Source organism: Molossus molossus, unplaced genomic scaffold (genome assembly GCF_014108415.1).
Source record: "Molossus molossus isolate mMolMol1 unplaced genomic scaffold, mMolMol1.p scaffold_m16_p_7, whole genome shotgun sequence".
Lineage (NCBI taxonomy): Eukaryota > Metazoa > Chordata > Mammalia > Chiroptera > Molossidae > Molossus > Molossus molossus.
In genome coordinates, this window is record NW_023425401.1 from 109,935,424 (window position 1) to 109,953,484 (window position 18,061).

General features: G+C 48.8%; 1 protein-coding gene across 4 annotated transcripts in view; it reads right to left on the reverse strand.

The window, feature by feature from the left end:
• Positions 1 to 18,061, reverse strand: part of KMT2C (lysine methyltransferase 2C) — a 227,140-nt gene that overhangs the window by 108,581 nt on the left and 100,498 nt on the right. For all 4 annotated transcript variants that reach the window (XM_036246300.1, XM_036246299.1, XM_036246298.1 and 1 more), the window contains exon 7: positions 5,395 to 5,557. In XM_036246300.1, the coding sequence (XP_036102193.1) occupies positions 5,395 to 5,557 (163 nt within the window). The remainder of the gene's footprint in view (positions 1 to 5,394; positions 5,558 to 18,061) is intronic.

Genomic DNA, 18,061 nt, shown 5'->3' on the forward strand with positions numbered 1-18,061 from the left:
AGACTGATTATGACACAGCACTGTGCTCCCTTGAAGGGTAGGGACCGTATCTTTTTCAACTTTGCATCCTCGACCGCCTAGCACTGATAAAGTCTCATTAAACATATACTTTAAATAAATGGCTTGCTTCTAAAAATCATTTTTAAATGGCTCTCTGATTGATAGGCATTCATTTAAAAATGGAAATGTCATAAATTAGTTCATTTTTAATACAAATGACATAATAGGGCAAATTATTTTTCTTCATACTAAGAGGGAGTACCAATATTGACACATTCAAGCCAAGGACATTAGACTATCCGCCTGCAGACCAAAAGGTCTCGGGTTCAATTTCCAGTCAAGGGCACGTACCTGGGTTGCCGGTTCGATCCCCACCCCTAGTCAGGGCGTGTGAGGGAGACAACCAATCGATGTGTCTCTCTCATCGATGTTTCTGTCTCTCTCTCTCCCCTTCCCTCCCTTCTGCTCTATCTGAAAATCAATGGAAGAATATCCTCAGATGAGGACTAACAAGAAAATAAATAAAATAAAATAAAAACAAATCCTTGATATTTGCCCACCCTCAGAACATGTAGAAATTGGGGCAAGTACTGGCCCCCGACGATCAGACATTCAGCTCATCTGCCTACTGTCACTGCCAGGACTCCTGCCTAAAACGTCTCGTTCGGCCCTGCCCACTTTGGCTCAGCGGTTAGAGCGTCGGCCTGCGGTCCGGAGAGACCCGGGTTCGGTTCCCGCTAAGGGCACGTACCTCGGTTGCAGTTTGTCCCCGGCCCTGGTCGGTCGTGTGGGTGGCAACCACTCGATGTGTCCCTTCACGTCGATGTTTCTCTCTCTCTCCCTCTCTCTCCCTCCCACTCTATCTGAACAAAAAATGGAAAAATGTCCTCGGGTGAGGATAAAAACAAAAGTCTCGTTCGCCAGGCTGCCACTTCTGCTTGCCATGGCTGCCACGGCCGCCACGTGTGGCTGCGAAGCCAACGGAAGAACGTGACCAGTCCAGACTGAGGCGAACTGTACATACAGAACACACCCCAGACGCCACAGATGTCCTGGGGGAAAACGTCAGGCATCGCAAAACGCTCCGACTAGGTGCTGAAACAGCACCGCCCTGTGGCCACCAGGAGAACGGACAGCACTTCTGGGGCTCACGTCCTGCTTCTGCGGCACACTGAGCCCTTCGGCACCCAGAGCGCTGTGCATGGGGCTCTGGCAGAGGACCTCCCCGCTCCACGATGGAGTCCGGCCGTTCCTTAATGACGATTAAGCTGCCGTACTGTTTGATTACTATGGATCATCAGTAATAAGCAAAGAAAAACATCCACAGGATAGCCTGGGTCCAGAAACCATGACTGTACGTGCGCTATGTGAAAACAACAACAAGGAAAAGTGCTACATGAAGATGGAGAGTGGTTGCACCCCACTTCCAAGTCGGGGAGAAGACACGCGCAGAAACGCAAGCCCGGCTGTTCAAGGGGCACATGAGAGATGGCATCCCTGGGTGCTTCGTGACACGTCTCACGTAGGTGTGTGTACAGAGGCCCACGTGTCTGCGAACCACCAAGACGTGAAGTCTGGAGAAGAGAGATGGTGTGTCTGAGTAAGGCTAGTGTGCGGGGACAGGAGAGAAGCCAGGTCCACCTGCTCCGAGGGCCGTGCTGGGCACAAGTCCTCAGCACCAGCTCCCAGGGGAGGTCAGCGGAAGGAGGTGTGAGCAGGCACAAAGCGGGAAGGGCCAGGCCAGGCCTAGAATGAAGAGGGTAGATGATGGGGGGGGGGCAAGAAAGAGCGGAAGAAACAGAAAGATAAGCTTTGCACAAGGTCACCCCGAGTGACGGCTGTGACAGGAGATGGAGGGAAAGAAACAAACGAGGAGCTTAAAGCAGAAGGGAGCTCGTCACGGACGCTTCGACTCCATCAGGCTGAAGGCGAGACCACTGCTCACCAGCGTCGAGAAGCCCGCGAGGGCAGATGTGCGGGCAGAGGCCAAGAGCGGGAAACGCCAGAGTGACGCAGGCGCATCAGTGTCAGGAGGACCGAGCCAGCATGACAGCTCCCCCATCGACGCCCTCACTGCTGGTGGAACACCGTGCTGGGGGTGACTTGCCTACCACAGGGCATCTCTGCAAAGAAAACGTAAATCGTGGATGCTGTCCGGAGAGGCTGGCCCATGTGGTAGGCAGGTAGGTAAGAGAGGTCGGGCATGGGGTAACACAAATCAGCAGGACCTGGTGTCAAGAGACACAAAGACAACCAAGAAACAAAGTCTGGAGCTAAAAGCTTAACCGGAGTCAAGGGAGCGGAAGCTGAGTGGTGGCAGTAAATACGCTGGGGGGGGGAGGGGGGAGGGCCTGAGAGAGCGGGCATGCCCACGTTTGGGCCCTGCCAAGGGTCCCACTGCAGACAGAATGAGATCAAACCCTCTCCCGGTGGGACCTCGCCTGTGTTCTCCGGGCTGCTGTCCCTACGACCCACCTAGCAGACGCCCCGGTCCAGGCACGATGACTAGCGGCCGGGCCCACAGCCGCGCCAGGCTCCCTGCTCGAGGCCTGCAGAGGGCTGTTCGATCTGCCTGTAATGTTCTCTGCTCGGACCCTGCGTGGCCGGCTCCCCGCACCCCGCTTTCCCAGGGAGGCGAGCGCTCCTCGGAAGGATGGCGGGCTGCGTCTCCGCCGCGGGTGCTCAGTGCAGCTTCCAGACCAGGCCCGTGCACACCTAGAGCACCACCACCACTTCCTATGGGAAGTCCCGGCCTCGCTCCTGACGCCCTCTCTGCTGGCATTTCTTTCTAATGAGGTCCGTATTCAGTTAAGATTTGTCAACTTTCACGGAAGGACGTCAGTCGGACTCCCAACTCGGCTAACGATCCCTCTAACATCTTGCTCTACACTCAGCAGCAGCACAGAGTGTTATATGCGGTGTATTCGGATAGCTTGAGCCTTAGGCAAGAGCTAAAACCACTTTGCAAAGCGAGGAGTGCAGACAAGGTCTGCCGCTCCGTGACAGTCACTGACAGTGTCTCTTCACCGCTTTGTGAGACAGAGTTTCAGACTCTGTGCTACACACAACCCTGGCGGCCAGCAAGGTTCCGAAGACCAGTGCACAGCCCCGTACATCACTGCGATGCATCGTGTGTCCTACCTTCTCTACACCCTGGGAGGAAGACCGGTGGTCAGAGGCTGTGTATTTAGACTTGCACTGTTCAAGGTCCCCAAGAAACATTGGGCTCTGAGTTTATCCCAATGGCTTATTTCGAGGACCGTCATAAGAAACTGCCCTGCAGGACTTGTTTCCTAGGCTGCCAGGCAGCTACCTGAGGACAGTTTTTCACTGCAGTGTACAGTATCTACGCAGTCTCCGTATCAAGCGGATTCTTGTAACATTACTATGAACCAGGTAAATCTCCATCGTCCACGGATGGGCAGCTCCGGAGCCGAATCCAGGACGTGGGTTTAGGAAGCAGGCGTTTACCTGGGCATCAGCCTCCCCACTACCACGTGTTTATGCTCTCCTGATCCCCTGGCCAAATGTCCTTGCTCGTGTGCAGTCTGACTTTACCCTGCAGTGCACGTGTGTTCGTGCGTCTCCCTAAGTCGGCCTGGAGACAAGGCACAGCACCAATACTCTCAGAGCGTCTGTCGGTGCGAACCTTTCACCGTGGGCGTAAGCAATGATGGCAAATCACGTCACCCGCGCTCTCTCACGCCATCGCCTCCCAGAACCATCTACGATCCCTCACCCACAGATGAGGTCTATGCTGTAGCCTGCAGCAGAGCATGGTACTGCCATTAGATAATAAAATCGCCAACACCGGAAAACACAGTCCTAGAGAGGTTCACACACAGCTCACTGAGCTGTCTGAAGTGTGGCTTACGTGCAACAGGCTGAGTGCGACTCGGACTCCTAAGTACACAGCTGTTTGATTCACTGGCGGAGTGGGACGCGCCACTGAACAGAACCGACTGTGATGACTGGCGTGGCCGTCTGTGCACTCGGTGAGGTTATTCCCTGCACGAGGTCTTAGATAAATAACACCCGTGAGAGTGGCTGTGCCTGAATGTTCTTCCTCTCCAGATTTAATAGTGTGTAATCCAAAACATTTTTTTAAACTTTAAATCCCTTATTAGCCTACATACAATTTGACATTTCAGCTTGCCTTACCTATAATTTACTTCTGCTATGATGATTATACGTGTAGATACAAAATAATTTTAACCGAAGATAAAATTATGGTACTAACTAAAGATAAAAAATAATGATTATGAACCCTAACTGTACGCAAGACGACTTCCTTCAAGCCTGAGGCAGCTGTGTCTCTGTTCCCCAGAGATGAAAAAGACAGGGGAAAACCTCTCTTGGCATCGCTAAGGAAAAAAGTTAACAATTCGGTTCAAAGAGATTTCACAACGAGATTGGAAATTCAACTGACCAGGGACAAAGGTCCCAAAGCACACGTGCTCATTGGAGATGCTCAGGAAGGAAAAGGTAAAGATGAAGACAGGAAAGAGCTGTCATTTTCTGTGCAACGTGAAATTCAAATCCGTAAACATTTCCCCCTTCATGACGCTGTTTGGAAGAGAAAGGAAAAGGCAGAAGTGGGGGTCCCCGTGAACCCCAGAGAGGGCTCAGAAGCAAGTGGCGGGTCGCTGGGAGGTCCTTCAGCAGCACCAGCTCCAAGAACTCAGAAAGTCCGTGGAGACCTGCCCCCGGCGCACATCCCGAAATAACGCCTGACTCAGCAGTTCCCAACCTTTTCCATCTCTTGGCGCGCACACACTAAGTATTAAAACTCTGTGGCACGCCAAAAACTATATGGTATTTTTTGCTCATCTGACCCCCGCCCACAAGAAAAAGGTGTACTTTTTACTCACTGGATGGCTAGTGCCATGTTGGCTGCTGTCGTTTCTTTATCTGACAATCTAAGGGGAACGAGGTCAGTGCCCCGACTAAACGGTCAGGCACTGGAACAGTGTCAAAGTTCTCGCAGCTCACCGGTGGGAATCGCAGACCCGAGTCAACCATCTAAGTCTCCAGCTGGGTGGTTTTTTGGTGTGAAGGACACTGAATGCTGCCTAACATTTGGAAAGACTGACTTCATCGCGTGGATGAACATATTAGATACTCAGTATTTCTCTCTTTCAACAGTGGCTTGAAAAACAACAACATTTTTTTTTAATAAGAAAAAACATGTAAACTACATTTGAACTTGTGAGGAAGTCACTTCTGGATTGAACGTCAATGATACTGTTGATATCAGATTTCCCCCGAGGACCTCTGGCAAAAATCCCTGGATTATCAAGAGTCTACATTGTTACCTTTTTTAACACAAGCAGAATGACGCTCAGGGAACTTGCGACACGTGTTACCGGAGGAAGGAATCTGTAGGACACTTACATCTTTCGGGAGCTTGGTCGATGTGCTCTGGACAAAGAAGGAAGAAGTGACTGACGTCCTGAAAGGTTCCGGCCCCCACAGCACAAGGGTAATGGTACCTCTGGGTACAATTCTCTTCACAGCATTTGATAGTGGCTCCAAGGTGCTTACAAAATGCACATCGCTGAAGGGGCAAAGGGGAAGAAATCGCTTTGTAAGACCTGGTAGAGGAACATTCAAAGGCAGGGCTAGGCAGGTATCAGATATCTTTGCATATCACTCATAAAACGATTTGTATCTGCAGAACAGCAAATGAAGGATCTGTTCAAAATAGTAAGACATAAGGCGCTCAGCTGGATGCTTCCATTCAAGTTTACCAAGTTAGCATTTCACTGATGTTTTTTTTAATCCTCACCTGAGGATATGTTTATTATTTTTGAGAGAGGAAGGGAGGGTGGGCAGGGAGGGAGAAAGGGAGTCAGAGGGAGGGAGGGAGAGAAACAGATGTAAGAGAGAAACACTGATCCACTACCTTCCATATATGCCCCAACCGGAGATTAAACCCAAAATGTAGGTATGTGCACCAACCAGGAACTGAACCTACAGCCTTCTGGTGCACAGGAAAATGCTCCAACCTGCTGGACCATCAGCCACGGCAGCATTTCATTTTGTTCTACTTTGTCAAAAACGTACTACTGGATTTTTTAAAATTCAGTTATATAGTTAAAAAGCAGGTTTCTAGCCCTGGCTGGTTTGGCTCAGCGGTTGGAGCTTCGGCCTGCGGACCACAGAGTCCTGGGCTCGGTTCCCACTAGGGGCACGTACCAAAAAAAAAAAGGGCAGGTTTCTAGCCCTGCTGGTATGGCTCAGTGGTTGAGCGTTGAACCCATGCACCAGGAGGTCGCCGATTCAATTCCCGGTCAGGGCACATGCCCAGGTGGGCCTGATCCTCAGTGGGGGGAGTGCAGGAGGCGGCCAGTCTATGTTCTCTCTCATCGATGTTTCCATCTCTCTCTCCTCCCTTCCTCTCCCTAAAATCAATAAAGAAAAAAAATTTTTTTAAATCAGGTTTCTAGTTCAGAGTTATTTTATTTTTTAATGCATTTTTTAATAAAGTTTTTTTTCTTTATTGGTTTTAGAGAGACTGAAACACCAATGAGAGAACATCGATTGGCCGCCTCCTGCAGGCCGCCCACCGGGGATTTGGCCCACAACCTGGGCATGTGTCCTGACTGGGAATTGAACTGGTGACCTGTTTGTGCCTGGATCGATGCTCAACCACTGAGCCTCATCAGCCGGGTATTTTAAGTGTTTAAATCCTATCAATAAACAAATGAAACGAGAGTATGGTATTCATAGAACATCGTACTATCACCCAACCTAAAAATCAGCACGACATCAACTAGCCCAGCACAGAAGGTAGTGACGGATGACCATACCATTACAGGCAGCATATTTCACTGTGATAATTCAGTGTACGCGTCCTCGTAAATGCTGGGGGTGAAGAAAAATTAGGTCGTATCTCCTCCCCCCTCCTCCCACCACGTTCAACCCGCTTCCACTCTCTAGCAAGCAGTACCCTGGCTGGCGTGGCCCAGCTGTTAGAGCGCAGGCCCTCGGACCACAGAGTCACAGGTCCCCCATCCCTGGTCGGGGTTGTGCGGCAGGCAGCCAATCAATGTGTCCCTCTCACATCGATGTGTCTGTGTCTCTCTTTCTTTCTCTCTCTCTCTCTCTCTCTCTCTCTCTCTCTCTCCCTCCCTGCCACTCTAAAAACCAATGGAAAAAATATGCTTTGGTGAGGGTTTCGGGGTTTTTGTTTTTTTAATCTTCACCCGAAGATGTTTTTCTCTTTATCTTCAGATAGAGTGGGAGGGAGAGAGAGAAACATCAATGTCAGAAAGACACGTCGACTGGTTGCCTCCCACAGAACCCGACCAGGGCCGGGGACGAACCACAACTGAGGTACGTGCCCTTGGCTGAAATCGAACCTGAGACTTATTGGTCCACGGGCCGATACTCTTACCACTAAGCCAAACCGGCCAGGAGGATTTTTGGTTAAGGCAAAGAACTAAGCCACCACAATCCACAAGGTGAGCCCAGGACACTGGAGTAAGAAGTTGGTTCAGATGACCTGCAGGGGTCCCCCCTCCTTAGCTCTCTTCCCTCGGAACCGCCTAGAGTCTGCCACCCTCGCCAGCCCGGTGCAGGGCCTCCCCGTGGGGAAGGGCCGTATCACACAGACGCCGACTCAGCCCTCATGCCGAGTGCGTGCAATCCGTCTTCTCCTCCTGGTCCTGGACCCTTGAGCAGACGCGGCTGGTGGTCCTGCCCGTTTCCGCAGCACCCCGAATGCTGCGGACAGAAAGGCCAGATGTACGCATCCTGAGTGGACCTCACTCCTGGGACATCCGTCTGTGGGCGCGGCTCACAGATGGCACAGCTGGGACACCCGGGGCGGGGGCCCTCGAGTGGCCAGAAACAGAGGGAGCTGCTAAGGGTACTGTGGACACCTTCACATTCTCATGTACACACTACATTTCTTTTTTTATTTTTATTTTCATTTTTATTCTTTTTGATATGGAACTATAATCTCAGCTGGTTCCTGATTTTTTATTTTGTTTTATCCTCACCGAGGACATTTTTACATTTATCTTCAGACAGAGCTGGGAGGAAGAGAGGGAGGAAGAGAGAGAGAAACATCCACGTGAGAGAGACACGTGGACTGGCCGCCACCCTCACCCAACCGAGGCCAGGGTCAAACTGCAACAGAGGTATGTACTCTTAGTGGGAACCAAACTCAGGACTCTCTGGTCCATGAGAGGACACTCCAACTGCTGAGCAAAACTGGCCAGGGCTGGAGTCAGGTTTTAAATCTAGGTCTTTCTGCTCTGTGGTGCAAGTGACTCACCTTGGGCTTGGAAAGACTCAAAGAGCTAATGCACACTCAATAGGCAGTTAGTCTGTACTATTCTTTCCATCATCATCATCATCATCATCATAAAGTACTGCCCAGCCAGTGTGGCTCAGTGGTTGAGTATCAACCCATGCACCAAGAGGTCCAAGGCTTGATTCCAGGTCAGGGCACATGCCCAGGTTGTAGGCCCAATCCCCAGTGCAGGGCGAGCAGGATGCAGCCAATGTTCTCTCTCATCGATGTTTCTCTCTTCCTCTCTCTTTAAAAGTCAATAAAGAAATATATGTACGTGTGTGTGTGTGTGTGTGTATTTAATCCTCACCCGAGGACACTTTTGCATTTATATTCAGATAGAGCGGGAGGGAGAGGGAGGGAGAGAGAGAGAGAAACAACGTGAAAGAGACACACAGACTGGTTGCCACCCACACTTCCCCAACCGGGGCCGGGGACAAACTACAACCGAGGTACATGCCCTTAGCGGGAACCGAACCTGGGACTCTCTGGTCCGCGGGCCGATGCTCCAACCGCTGCGCCAAACCGGCCAGGGCAAGAAAAATATATTTTAAAAAATCAAGTATTTGTATGTGGCAAAGGAGGGAAACACACTAGATGCTGGGTCGTCACTAGTGACGACAATGAACATCTTTGACCTTTAAACGGAGGGCACGGAGACAAACAAAAAAAAGAGGGTCCCAAAGAAATATGAAAGGAAAAGGAGGCTGGGTCCAAAAGAAGACGAGGCTTGAGGTGGTGAGTCAACTGACACTTGAAAAATGAGGAAGAGTTAGGCCTGAAAGAGGCGGGTAGGGACAGTCACAGGCTGTGGAACCTGACCTTGGGGAACGCTTGTTCAGTTGGGGGACTAAACGAGGTGGGTCCTGGAGACGGGGGCGCCCAGAGGTTCTGGCCCTTCACTGCGTTCATGTCTTGACCCGCGGTGAGGCCTTCCCTATGTAAAATTTCCACGATCTGCCCTGGCCGGTTTGGCTCAGCGGTTAGAGCGTCGGCCTGCGGTCCGGAGAGACCCGGGATCGGTTCCCGCTAAGGGCACGTACCTCGGTTGCAGTTTGTCCCCGGCCCTGGTTGGTCATGCGGGTGGCAGCCACTCGATGTGTCCCTTTCATGTCGATGTTTTTCTCTCTCCCTCCCTTCCTCTCTCTCCCTCCCGCTCTATCTGTACAATAAATGGAAAAAATATCCTCGGGTGAGGATTAAAAAACAAAAACACAAAATCTCCACGACCCACCACGCCTCCATCTCTTGCCTCCCGCCTGCCTCCCCCACTGGGCCGCGAGCACCACAGCGGCTGAGATTTCCGCCCCGTGCTGCAACATCTGCTTCTGGGACCCAGGAACGGATCAATAAATATTTTCTCCACTATTACTCGCTCTAGGTGGGCTTCGCAGACACAGCAGCCAGGGCCGAGGCCCCCCTGGCCCCGCCGAACAGGACCCGCCATCGCCCGACCGGAGATGAAAGCGATTCCCAGGCCCACGCTTGGCCGACTCTGTTCAAGTTCAGTCCAGCTTCACCCAGGGCCTCCGGACCTCACTGTCGAGTCTCAGGGCCCCTGACAATCCATTCGCCGCGACCACCGCCGCCCCCCCCGTCCCATCCCCCAACTTCCCGCCAACGCCGCCATCACCGCCATCGCCACCGCCGCCGCCATCGCCGCTGCCGCAGTGGTGTTCGCTCTGCGCATGCTCGGCGGCGTGCAGCCGCGCGGCGCCGGAAGACGAAGATTACGCAACATCTCACCACGTGTGTGTACGCACAGGCCAGCACGTGCCACCCCTCCTCCCTCGGCCTCAGGCCCACCGACCCGCACGAGAGCTCCCAGCTCCCGGCGGTTCCGTGCAGGGGTGCGTGCAGCCCGCAGACCGCTCGGCCGCGCGGGACCACCTGCGGCATCGCTGGGTGTGTGAGGTCCGCACACCTGCAGGCCGACACACATTTCAGGGTGGCTTTTTATTTGTTGTTTTTTTTTTCTTGGGTGCTCAAGGACATGACTGCCTTCAAAACAGGGGAGCCCTGGCCGGTTTGGCTCAGCGGTTAGAGTGTCAGCCTGCGGTCCGGAAAGACCCGGGTTCGGTTCCCGCTAAGGGCACGTGCCTCGGTTGCAGTTTGTCCCCGGCCCTGGTTGGTCGTGCGGGTGGCAGCCACTCGATGTGTCGTTCTGACATCGATGTTTCTCTCTCTCTCTCCCTCCCACTCTATCTGAGCAAAAAAGTGGAAAAATGTCCCCGAGGATTAAAAAAAAAAAAAAACCACAGTGGAAAAGGAAACAAGCCTCACTACTTCTCATTGATAAAATGTAACAACCAGCTTTTCCCAGACTGGCTATATTTTTAGTCTAAAACCACCCATGGTATCTAACTAAATACGTTTGGTATGTGAACAGAATCCAGGTTAACAGCAGGTGGAACACCCAGGTAGTCTGAGTATCCCTGGTCCCAAGGGAAAGGCCACGGAAAAGCTGAGGGAAGAAGGTGCATCTGTAAATCCAATCAGCCCGACCGGTGTTCCTCAGAAGATTGGACATCGTCCCAGGGACTGAGAGGTCCCGGTTCAATTCCCGGTCAGGGCACATGCCCAGGTTTCGGGCTTGATCCCCAGTAGGGGGCGTGCAGGAGGCGACCCATGGATGTTTCTATCTCCCTCTCCCTCTCCCTCTCCCAAGTCAGGAAAAAATATATTTAAGTCTAATCAACCACTGAAAAGTGTTTATATGAACTCATTAACATATAATAATTTAGGCCAAACTGTTAAAATCTAGAATCTTTGTTCCTTTTATGGCATATGCCGAGTGGTACAGAAGCCTTTTGCACTAAAAATGATTCTGGCAAATAAAACATAATGACTTTTACTTAAGCGCATAATAAGGAAATAAAATAATTTAAATTGATCCTTTTCCCAGTGTCTGTATCATTTTAGAAACATCGACATGTTCTCTTAATCACATTTGCAATGGAAAATATTATATGACATTAGCTAAACTACTATGAGAAGTCCTGGCATGTATTCAACATACTAATTCACAATAACATAAAGATATCAGGGAATAAAGGAAGGAAATAAAATACTAACTGCATTTAAGTGAACGCCTCAAACCCATCTGGTATATAGTTACTGAAAGACATTTGGCACTGCAAGAAAATGTATACTTTATATATAGGGTGTAATACATCTTTTTAAACCAAATAAAAATTGTAGAGAATATCAGCACAAATGTCCACAGGGAACTTTTCTAACGTCAGTACTTTCATAAGCCACGTATTAGAAATCAAACAAGTTATAAACAAAGTAACAATTATAAACTAATTAACATCTGGAGAAAGGAAGGCAAGGGAAACAGTTCTTAAATGGTTTATCAACTCAACGATTTATTTGAATCACTGTTTAAGACTCCTAAATAGCATTCTTCCCCCACTATTTAATCATTTTGAAAAAGAGAGGGAGGGGAAGAGAAAAAAAGAAAGGTAGTATAACATGTTTTGACGGTAGTCCAAGAACACCTCCACTGAAGGGCTGCGGGTTGGGTTCCCCGCCAAGGACACCTACCCGGGCGCAGGACTGTTCCCCGGCCCCGAGAGGGGCGAGTTAGGGAGGCAACCAACTGATGTGTTTCAATGTGTCTCTCGCACATCAATGTTTCTCTCTTCTCTCTCTCTTTCCCTCCCTTCAACTCTCTCTAAAATTCAATGGAAAATATATCCTTGGGTGAGGATTAACAAAAAACAAAACACAAAAAGACAAAAATGTCATCCAGCTTTCCTAGTTGTTCTCACTGGAGGAGCTGATCAGATACAAGGTTCTCTGCTAAAGGTGGAGGTGAAAATTATGCTCCCCGCCCAGGCATCAAGACCTATGAGCTACAGTAACCGTGGCAGAGTGACCCTGTCCTGAGTAAATATACAAAGGAACTAAAATACATAGTAAGAAACGATCCACAGAGAGAGACTGTATTAATTAAACATTTGCTCGATGACAGAGGTTATATTTCAAATTAGTGGATACAAGAACAGACATTTCAATAAATGATGGAGTAACAATTGGCTCTCCACAGGTGAGAAAATGAAACTGGATTCTTACATAAAAATATGAAACAAAAAACAAAAAAACACCTAAATGGTAGGGCAAAAGTACAGAAAAAAGCTTTCATTTTTTTTTTTTTTTTTTTTTTATCCTCACCCGAGGATATTTTTCCATTTTTTGTACAGATAGAGTGGGAGGGAGAGAGAGGAAGAGAGAGAGAGAGAGAGAGAGAGAGAGAGAGAGAGAGAGAGAGAGAGAAACATCGACGTGAAGGGACACATCGAGTGGCTGCCACCCACACGACCAACCAGGGCCGGGGACAAACTGCAACCGAGGTACGTGCCCTTAGCGGGAACCGAACCCGGGTCTCTCTGTACTGCAGGCCGACGCTCTAACCGCTGAGCCAAACCGGCCAGGGCAAAGCTTTCATTTTTTTAATCCTCACCCGAAGACATGTTTTTATTGACTTCAGAGAGCGGGAGGGAGAGAAACAACGTGAGCAGAAACACTTGGCTGTCTCCTGCATGCACCCTGACTGGAGATCAAGCCTGCGACCTGGGCAGGTGCCCTGACTGGGTTGAACCAGCCACCCTTCGGTGCACGGACGACACCCAATCAGCTGAGCCACACCAGCCAGCGCACCATGCCTGTTTTTTTTTAAATCCTCTCCCTAGGGTATATATATATGTGTATATGTATATATGTAGGTATATGTGTATATATGTGTGTGTGTGTGTGTGTGTGTGTGTATATTTAATTTCATTACATTCTTTTTTTTTTTAATCTTCACCTGAGGACATTTTTGCATTTATCTTCAGAGAGAGAGAGAGGAAGAGAAAGAGAGAAACATTGACTGGTTGCCACCCACACAACCCCAACCAGGGCCAGGAAAAAACTGTAACCAAGCTACGTGCCCTTGCGGGAACCAAACCCGGGACTCTGGTCCACGGACCGATGCTGTTACCACTGAGCCAAACCGGCCAGAGCCCTAGGATATTTCTCCATTGATTTTTCAAATAGAGAGGTAGGAAGGGAGAGAGAGAGAGAGAAATATCGCCGTGAGAGGGACCCATCAGTTGGTTACCTCCCTCAGGACCCCAACCAGGGCCAGGGATCAAACCCACAACCGAGGTAAGCGGCCTTGACCAGAATCGAACCCACAACTCTTCGGTCCACGGGCTGATGCTCCAACCGCTGAGCCAAACCAGCCAGGGCTCCATGACTCATCTTTCATGTCTACATGTCAGAGTGAAGATACTACAACGTCTTACTATGCAAAGTGAAACTGAGGACAGACAGGTACAGGATGATTTGGTGAAGATGTCACATGACATTAGCTAACCATGTCAGACACAGAAGAAGTCCAGACGGCTCAGTCTCCCCATTACAGAGAGTAATGTTTTACTTCGAAAAAGCACGATACAAAACCACATTTAGAACAATGGCCCTTATCCCCTTCATCCTAGGAAATCTCGGGGACTGCTGGTGCGCGCCCTGTAACTTCACCCCACGGGCACCCCTCTCTTCACTGGTCCTCCTCTGAACACCACCTAAGGGCTCGACGTCCATCTTCCTTTCTCCTCGTTTACTGTCTCCACCGGCAGCTTGATTTGCTGTCACTGTGCTGGGAGAAGCTGTCTGTAATTCCCACCCTGACATTTTTGTCCCACAGAACTTTCATGGGGTTTCGGGCTGAACACAGCCACACATACTCGGGCCTGAAACTCCGGAGACATCTGCAAGTCCATCTACCTCATCAAGAACCCAACGCCGCTCACTCTGTCCCTACCACATCGTCTTTATATTTCACACAGCACACCTCAACTCCAAATCTTACACTCACTGACCTTGAATAGCAGCGGTAATCCTCAACTACTCTGTCTTCACGTAAACCTCTTCCAACTTAACTACCAAAAGCTGGGAGAGTCCAGTTCTCTCAATGCTGCTCCTGCTATTAAGAGAGTTCGTTCGTAATGAAATTCCTCAGCGTGGCATACAAAGCTACGGGCACTTTTCCATTTCTTTCCCCTCCGGGCCCCACCCTACACATTCTCCAGCCCTTCAATCTGCCATTCCTCCAAAATCCACAGACCCTCCTACTTGAACATTCTGCTCAAGACGACTCTGTGTCTAGATGCCCTATGTTAACCTATTGACACCTATCCATGCTCCAAGCAACATCTTACACTTCCCAACTTTCAAAATATTTTCAGGTTCCCTCAGTCAAAATACGCTTCCAATAACAGACACGGTTAGGGAACTCCAAAACACCCATTCCATCTCCTCCCTCCCCGAGGCCTCAGTGGTGTTCAGAAGTCCAGTCCTATCGGCAGCGATGTTCCCGTCTGTGCATGCTTCTGGCCCGGAGGAGCACGGTCTAATTAAATGGTGATCATCCCAACGCTCTCATTACTGGTTGAGGCATGAACGTAGGCGGTAACTCTAGGTAATGTGATATGAGGAGAAATATAAGGTAGAAGAAAGCATTTGGAAAGAATTTCCTTAACTAAAGTGACAATAAAAGGTTCTTTCTGTTTCTGTCTCTGAATGTTATCTTGACAGTGTGACACTTGGCGCCCACCACCTTCAACTGCAAAACGAAGAGGACCAAGGTAAAGACAACACGCTGTGATAAACCATGCAGAGACGGCGGGAACCGGGCGTCAAGACGCCAGTGACATCCCTGTCACCCTAACTCTGGATTTCCTGCTGTGAAAACTACCCAGCACCCAACCAGGTAGAGTTCTCGTGTGGTATCCAAATAGGGACTACCAGTCATACCAAAGAGCAGGAAATCACAATCTACGCCGAAAATAATCAAAACTGACTTAGAACTTCCACACATGCTAAAATGAGCAGATAAGGACGTGAAACAGTTACTTACAAGTGTAATCAATATATTCAAAAAGTTACGTAGACACATAGAAGATACAAAAAGACCCAAGTCAGCCCTGGCCAGTTTGGCTCAGTGGTTAGAGCATCGGCCCACAGACCAGAGAGTCCCGGGTTCGGTTCCTGCTAAGGGCATGTACCTCGGTTGCAGTTTGTCCCTGGCCTCAGTTGGGGGTGTGTGGGTGGCAACCAGTCGATGTGTCTCTCTCACATTGATGTTTCCCTCTCTCTTTCTCCCTCTCTCCCTCCTGCTCTATCTGAAGATAAATGCAAAAAATGTCCTCGGGTGAAGATAAAAAAAAAAGACTCAAGTCAAACTTCCAAACATAAAAACACCTAAGATGAAAATTACATTAAATGTGATAAACAGCAGATTAGAAAATGCAGAAGAAAAGATTAGTGAACTCGAAGACAGAAAAACAGAGATTACCTAAAATTAAGCACAAAGAGGGAAAAACCATCTAAAAAAAGAGAAAGACAAAGAGCATTAGTGAGAAGTGAGGTCACCTCAAATGCCTAACGTTTAGGTCACAGGAATCCCCAAAGGAAGGGAAAGAGAGAAGGAACAGAACAAATTTGCATAAATAACTGCCGAAAACTTTCTAAGCATAACAAGAATGAAAAACTCACAGATCCAAGAAACTGGACAAACCCCAAACACAAGAAACACACAGAAAAGCACACCAAAGGCATAACAATCAAACTGTCCCACGTCAATGATCTAATACTAAAACTATCCCGATAAAAAAACATGCTATGCAGAAACAGACTCATAAATACAGAGAACAAATTGGTGGTTGCTGGATAGGAAGGGGGTGGGGGTATGGGTGAAAAGGGTGAAGGGATTTAGAAGTACAAACTGCCAGTTATAAAAATAGTCACAGGAGTGTACAAAGATACTATAGAGAATATAACCAATAATATTATAATAAGTATGGATGGTGTCAGAAGGGTACTAAACTTATCGGGGGGAATCACTTTGTAAGTTAGGTAAATGTCTAGTGATGATGCTGTGTGCCTGAAACTAACACAATATTGTATGCCAACTGTAACTGAAAAATAAATTTTTAAAACAATGAAAACACAAGGGCACGAGGACAAGAAAAGGCATGTTTTATACAGAAAGAAAAAAAAAAAAGATTACAGGATTATTCATTGGGATACTCCAAGCAAGAAGACCACAGCACATCTTTATACTACTGGCCGGGGGGGCAAAATCATCACCTGCAGGCCTGTACTGCAAAATATGTTCAAGGACATCCTTCAGGCAGAAAGAAAATGAAACCAAGTGAAAATCTGGATCTGCACAGAAGAATGAAGAGCACCAAAGCATGTAACCACATGGATAATTTAATTTTTTGTTATTTAAATCTCTTTGAAAGACATCTGACTTAAAAATAACAATCATGCCCTGGCTGGTTTTGCTCAGTGGTTAGAGTGCCAGCCCACAAACTAGAGAGACCCGGGTTCGGTTCCCGCTAAGGGCATGTACTTCGGTTGCAGTTTGTCCCCAGCCCCGGTCGGGTTGTGTGGGTGGCAACCACTCGATGTGTCCCTTTCACGTCGATGTTTCTCTCCCTCTCTTCCTCCCTCTCTCTCTCCCGCTCTGAGGATAAATGCAAAAATAGCCTCAGGTGAGGATAAAATAATAATAATGATAAATAAAAATCATATGGAGTTGAGAACATACGTGCAAATCAAACGCATGAGAGCAACAGCAGATGGTCCAGAAAGGGGGAAAATGGAAGGAAATAGAACTATACTTTTATTACACATGGAACTACATAGTATCACTTGAAAGCAGACAGGGATGAAGTGAAAGATGCACACTGTAAACCCTGAAGGGACCGATACAACAACTTAGCAAAGAGTTACAGGCAATAATCCAACAGAGAAGATAAAATGGAAACATGAAAACTACTCAATCCAGTCCCACTGGTGTGGCTCAGTGGTTGAACATTGACCATTGCACCAGTAAGTCGCTGGTTCAATTCCTGGTCAGGGCACATGCCAAGTTGTGGGCCCAATCCCCAGTGGGGGGCATGCAGGGGGTGGCAGATCAATGTTCCCGCTCATCGCTGTTTCCATCTCTCTCTCCCTCTCCCTTCCTCTCTCTCTAAAAATCAATAAAGGGGGAAACATTTTTTTAAAAAGAAACTGCTCAATCCAAAAGAATGGAGGAAAATGTAAACAATAGAGATAAATGGGGGGAAAAACAGGACGACTTAATCATATTAAATGTACATGGCCTAGCCTGGCCGGTGTGGCTCAGTGGATTGAGCATCTTCCCATGGACTGAGAGGTCCAATTCCTGGTCAGGGCACATGCCCGGGTTGTGGGCTCGATCCCCAGTAGGGGGGGGCATGAAGGAAGCAGCCGATAGATGTTTCCATCTCTTTCTCCCCTCCTCTCTCTCTAAAAAAAAATCAATAAAAGCATATTTTTAAAAATAAAGAAATAGTGGCCCTGGCCGGTTTGGCTCAGCGGTTAGAGCGTCGGTCTGCGGTCCCAAGAGACCCGGGTTCGGTTCCTGCTAAGGGCATGTACTTGGGTTGCAGTTTGTCCCCGGCTCTGCTTGGGTCGTGCGGGTGGCAGCCACTCGATGTGTCCCTTTCACATCGATGTTTCTCTCTCTCTCTCCCTCCCACTCTATCTGAATTAAAAAAATGGAAAAATGTCCTCGGATGAGGATAAAAAAATAAAATAAAATAAAGAAATAGCCCAGGCCAATTTGGCTCAGCGGTTAGAGCATCAGCCCACGAACCAAGAGTCTCAGGTTCAATTCAGGCTAAGAGCACATAACTCAGTTGTGGTTCGTCCCCAGCCCTGGCTGGGGTCATGCAG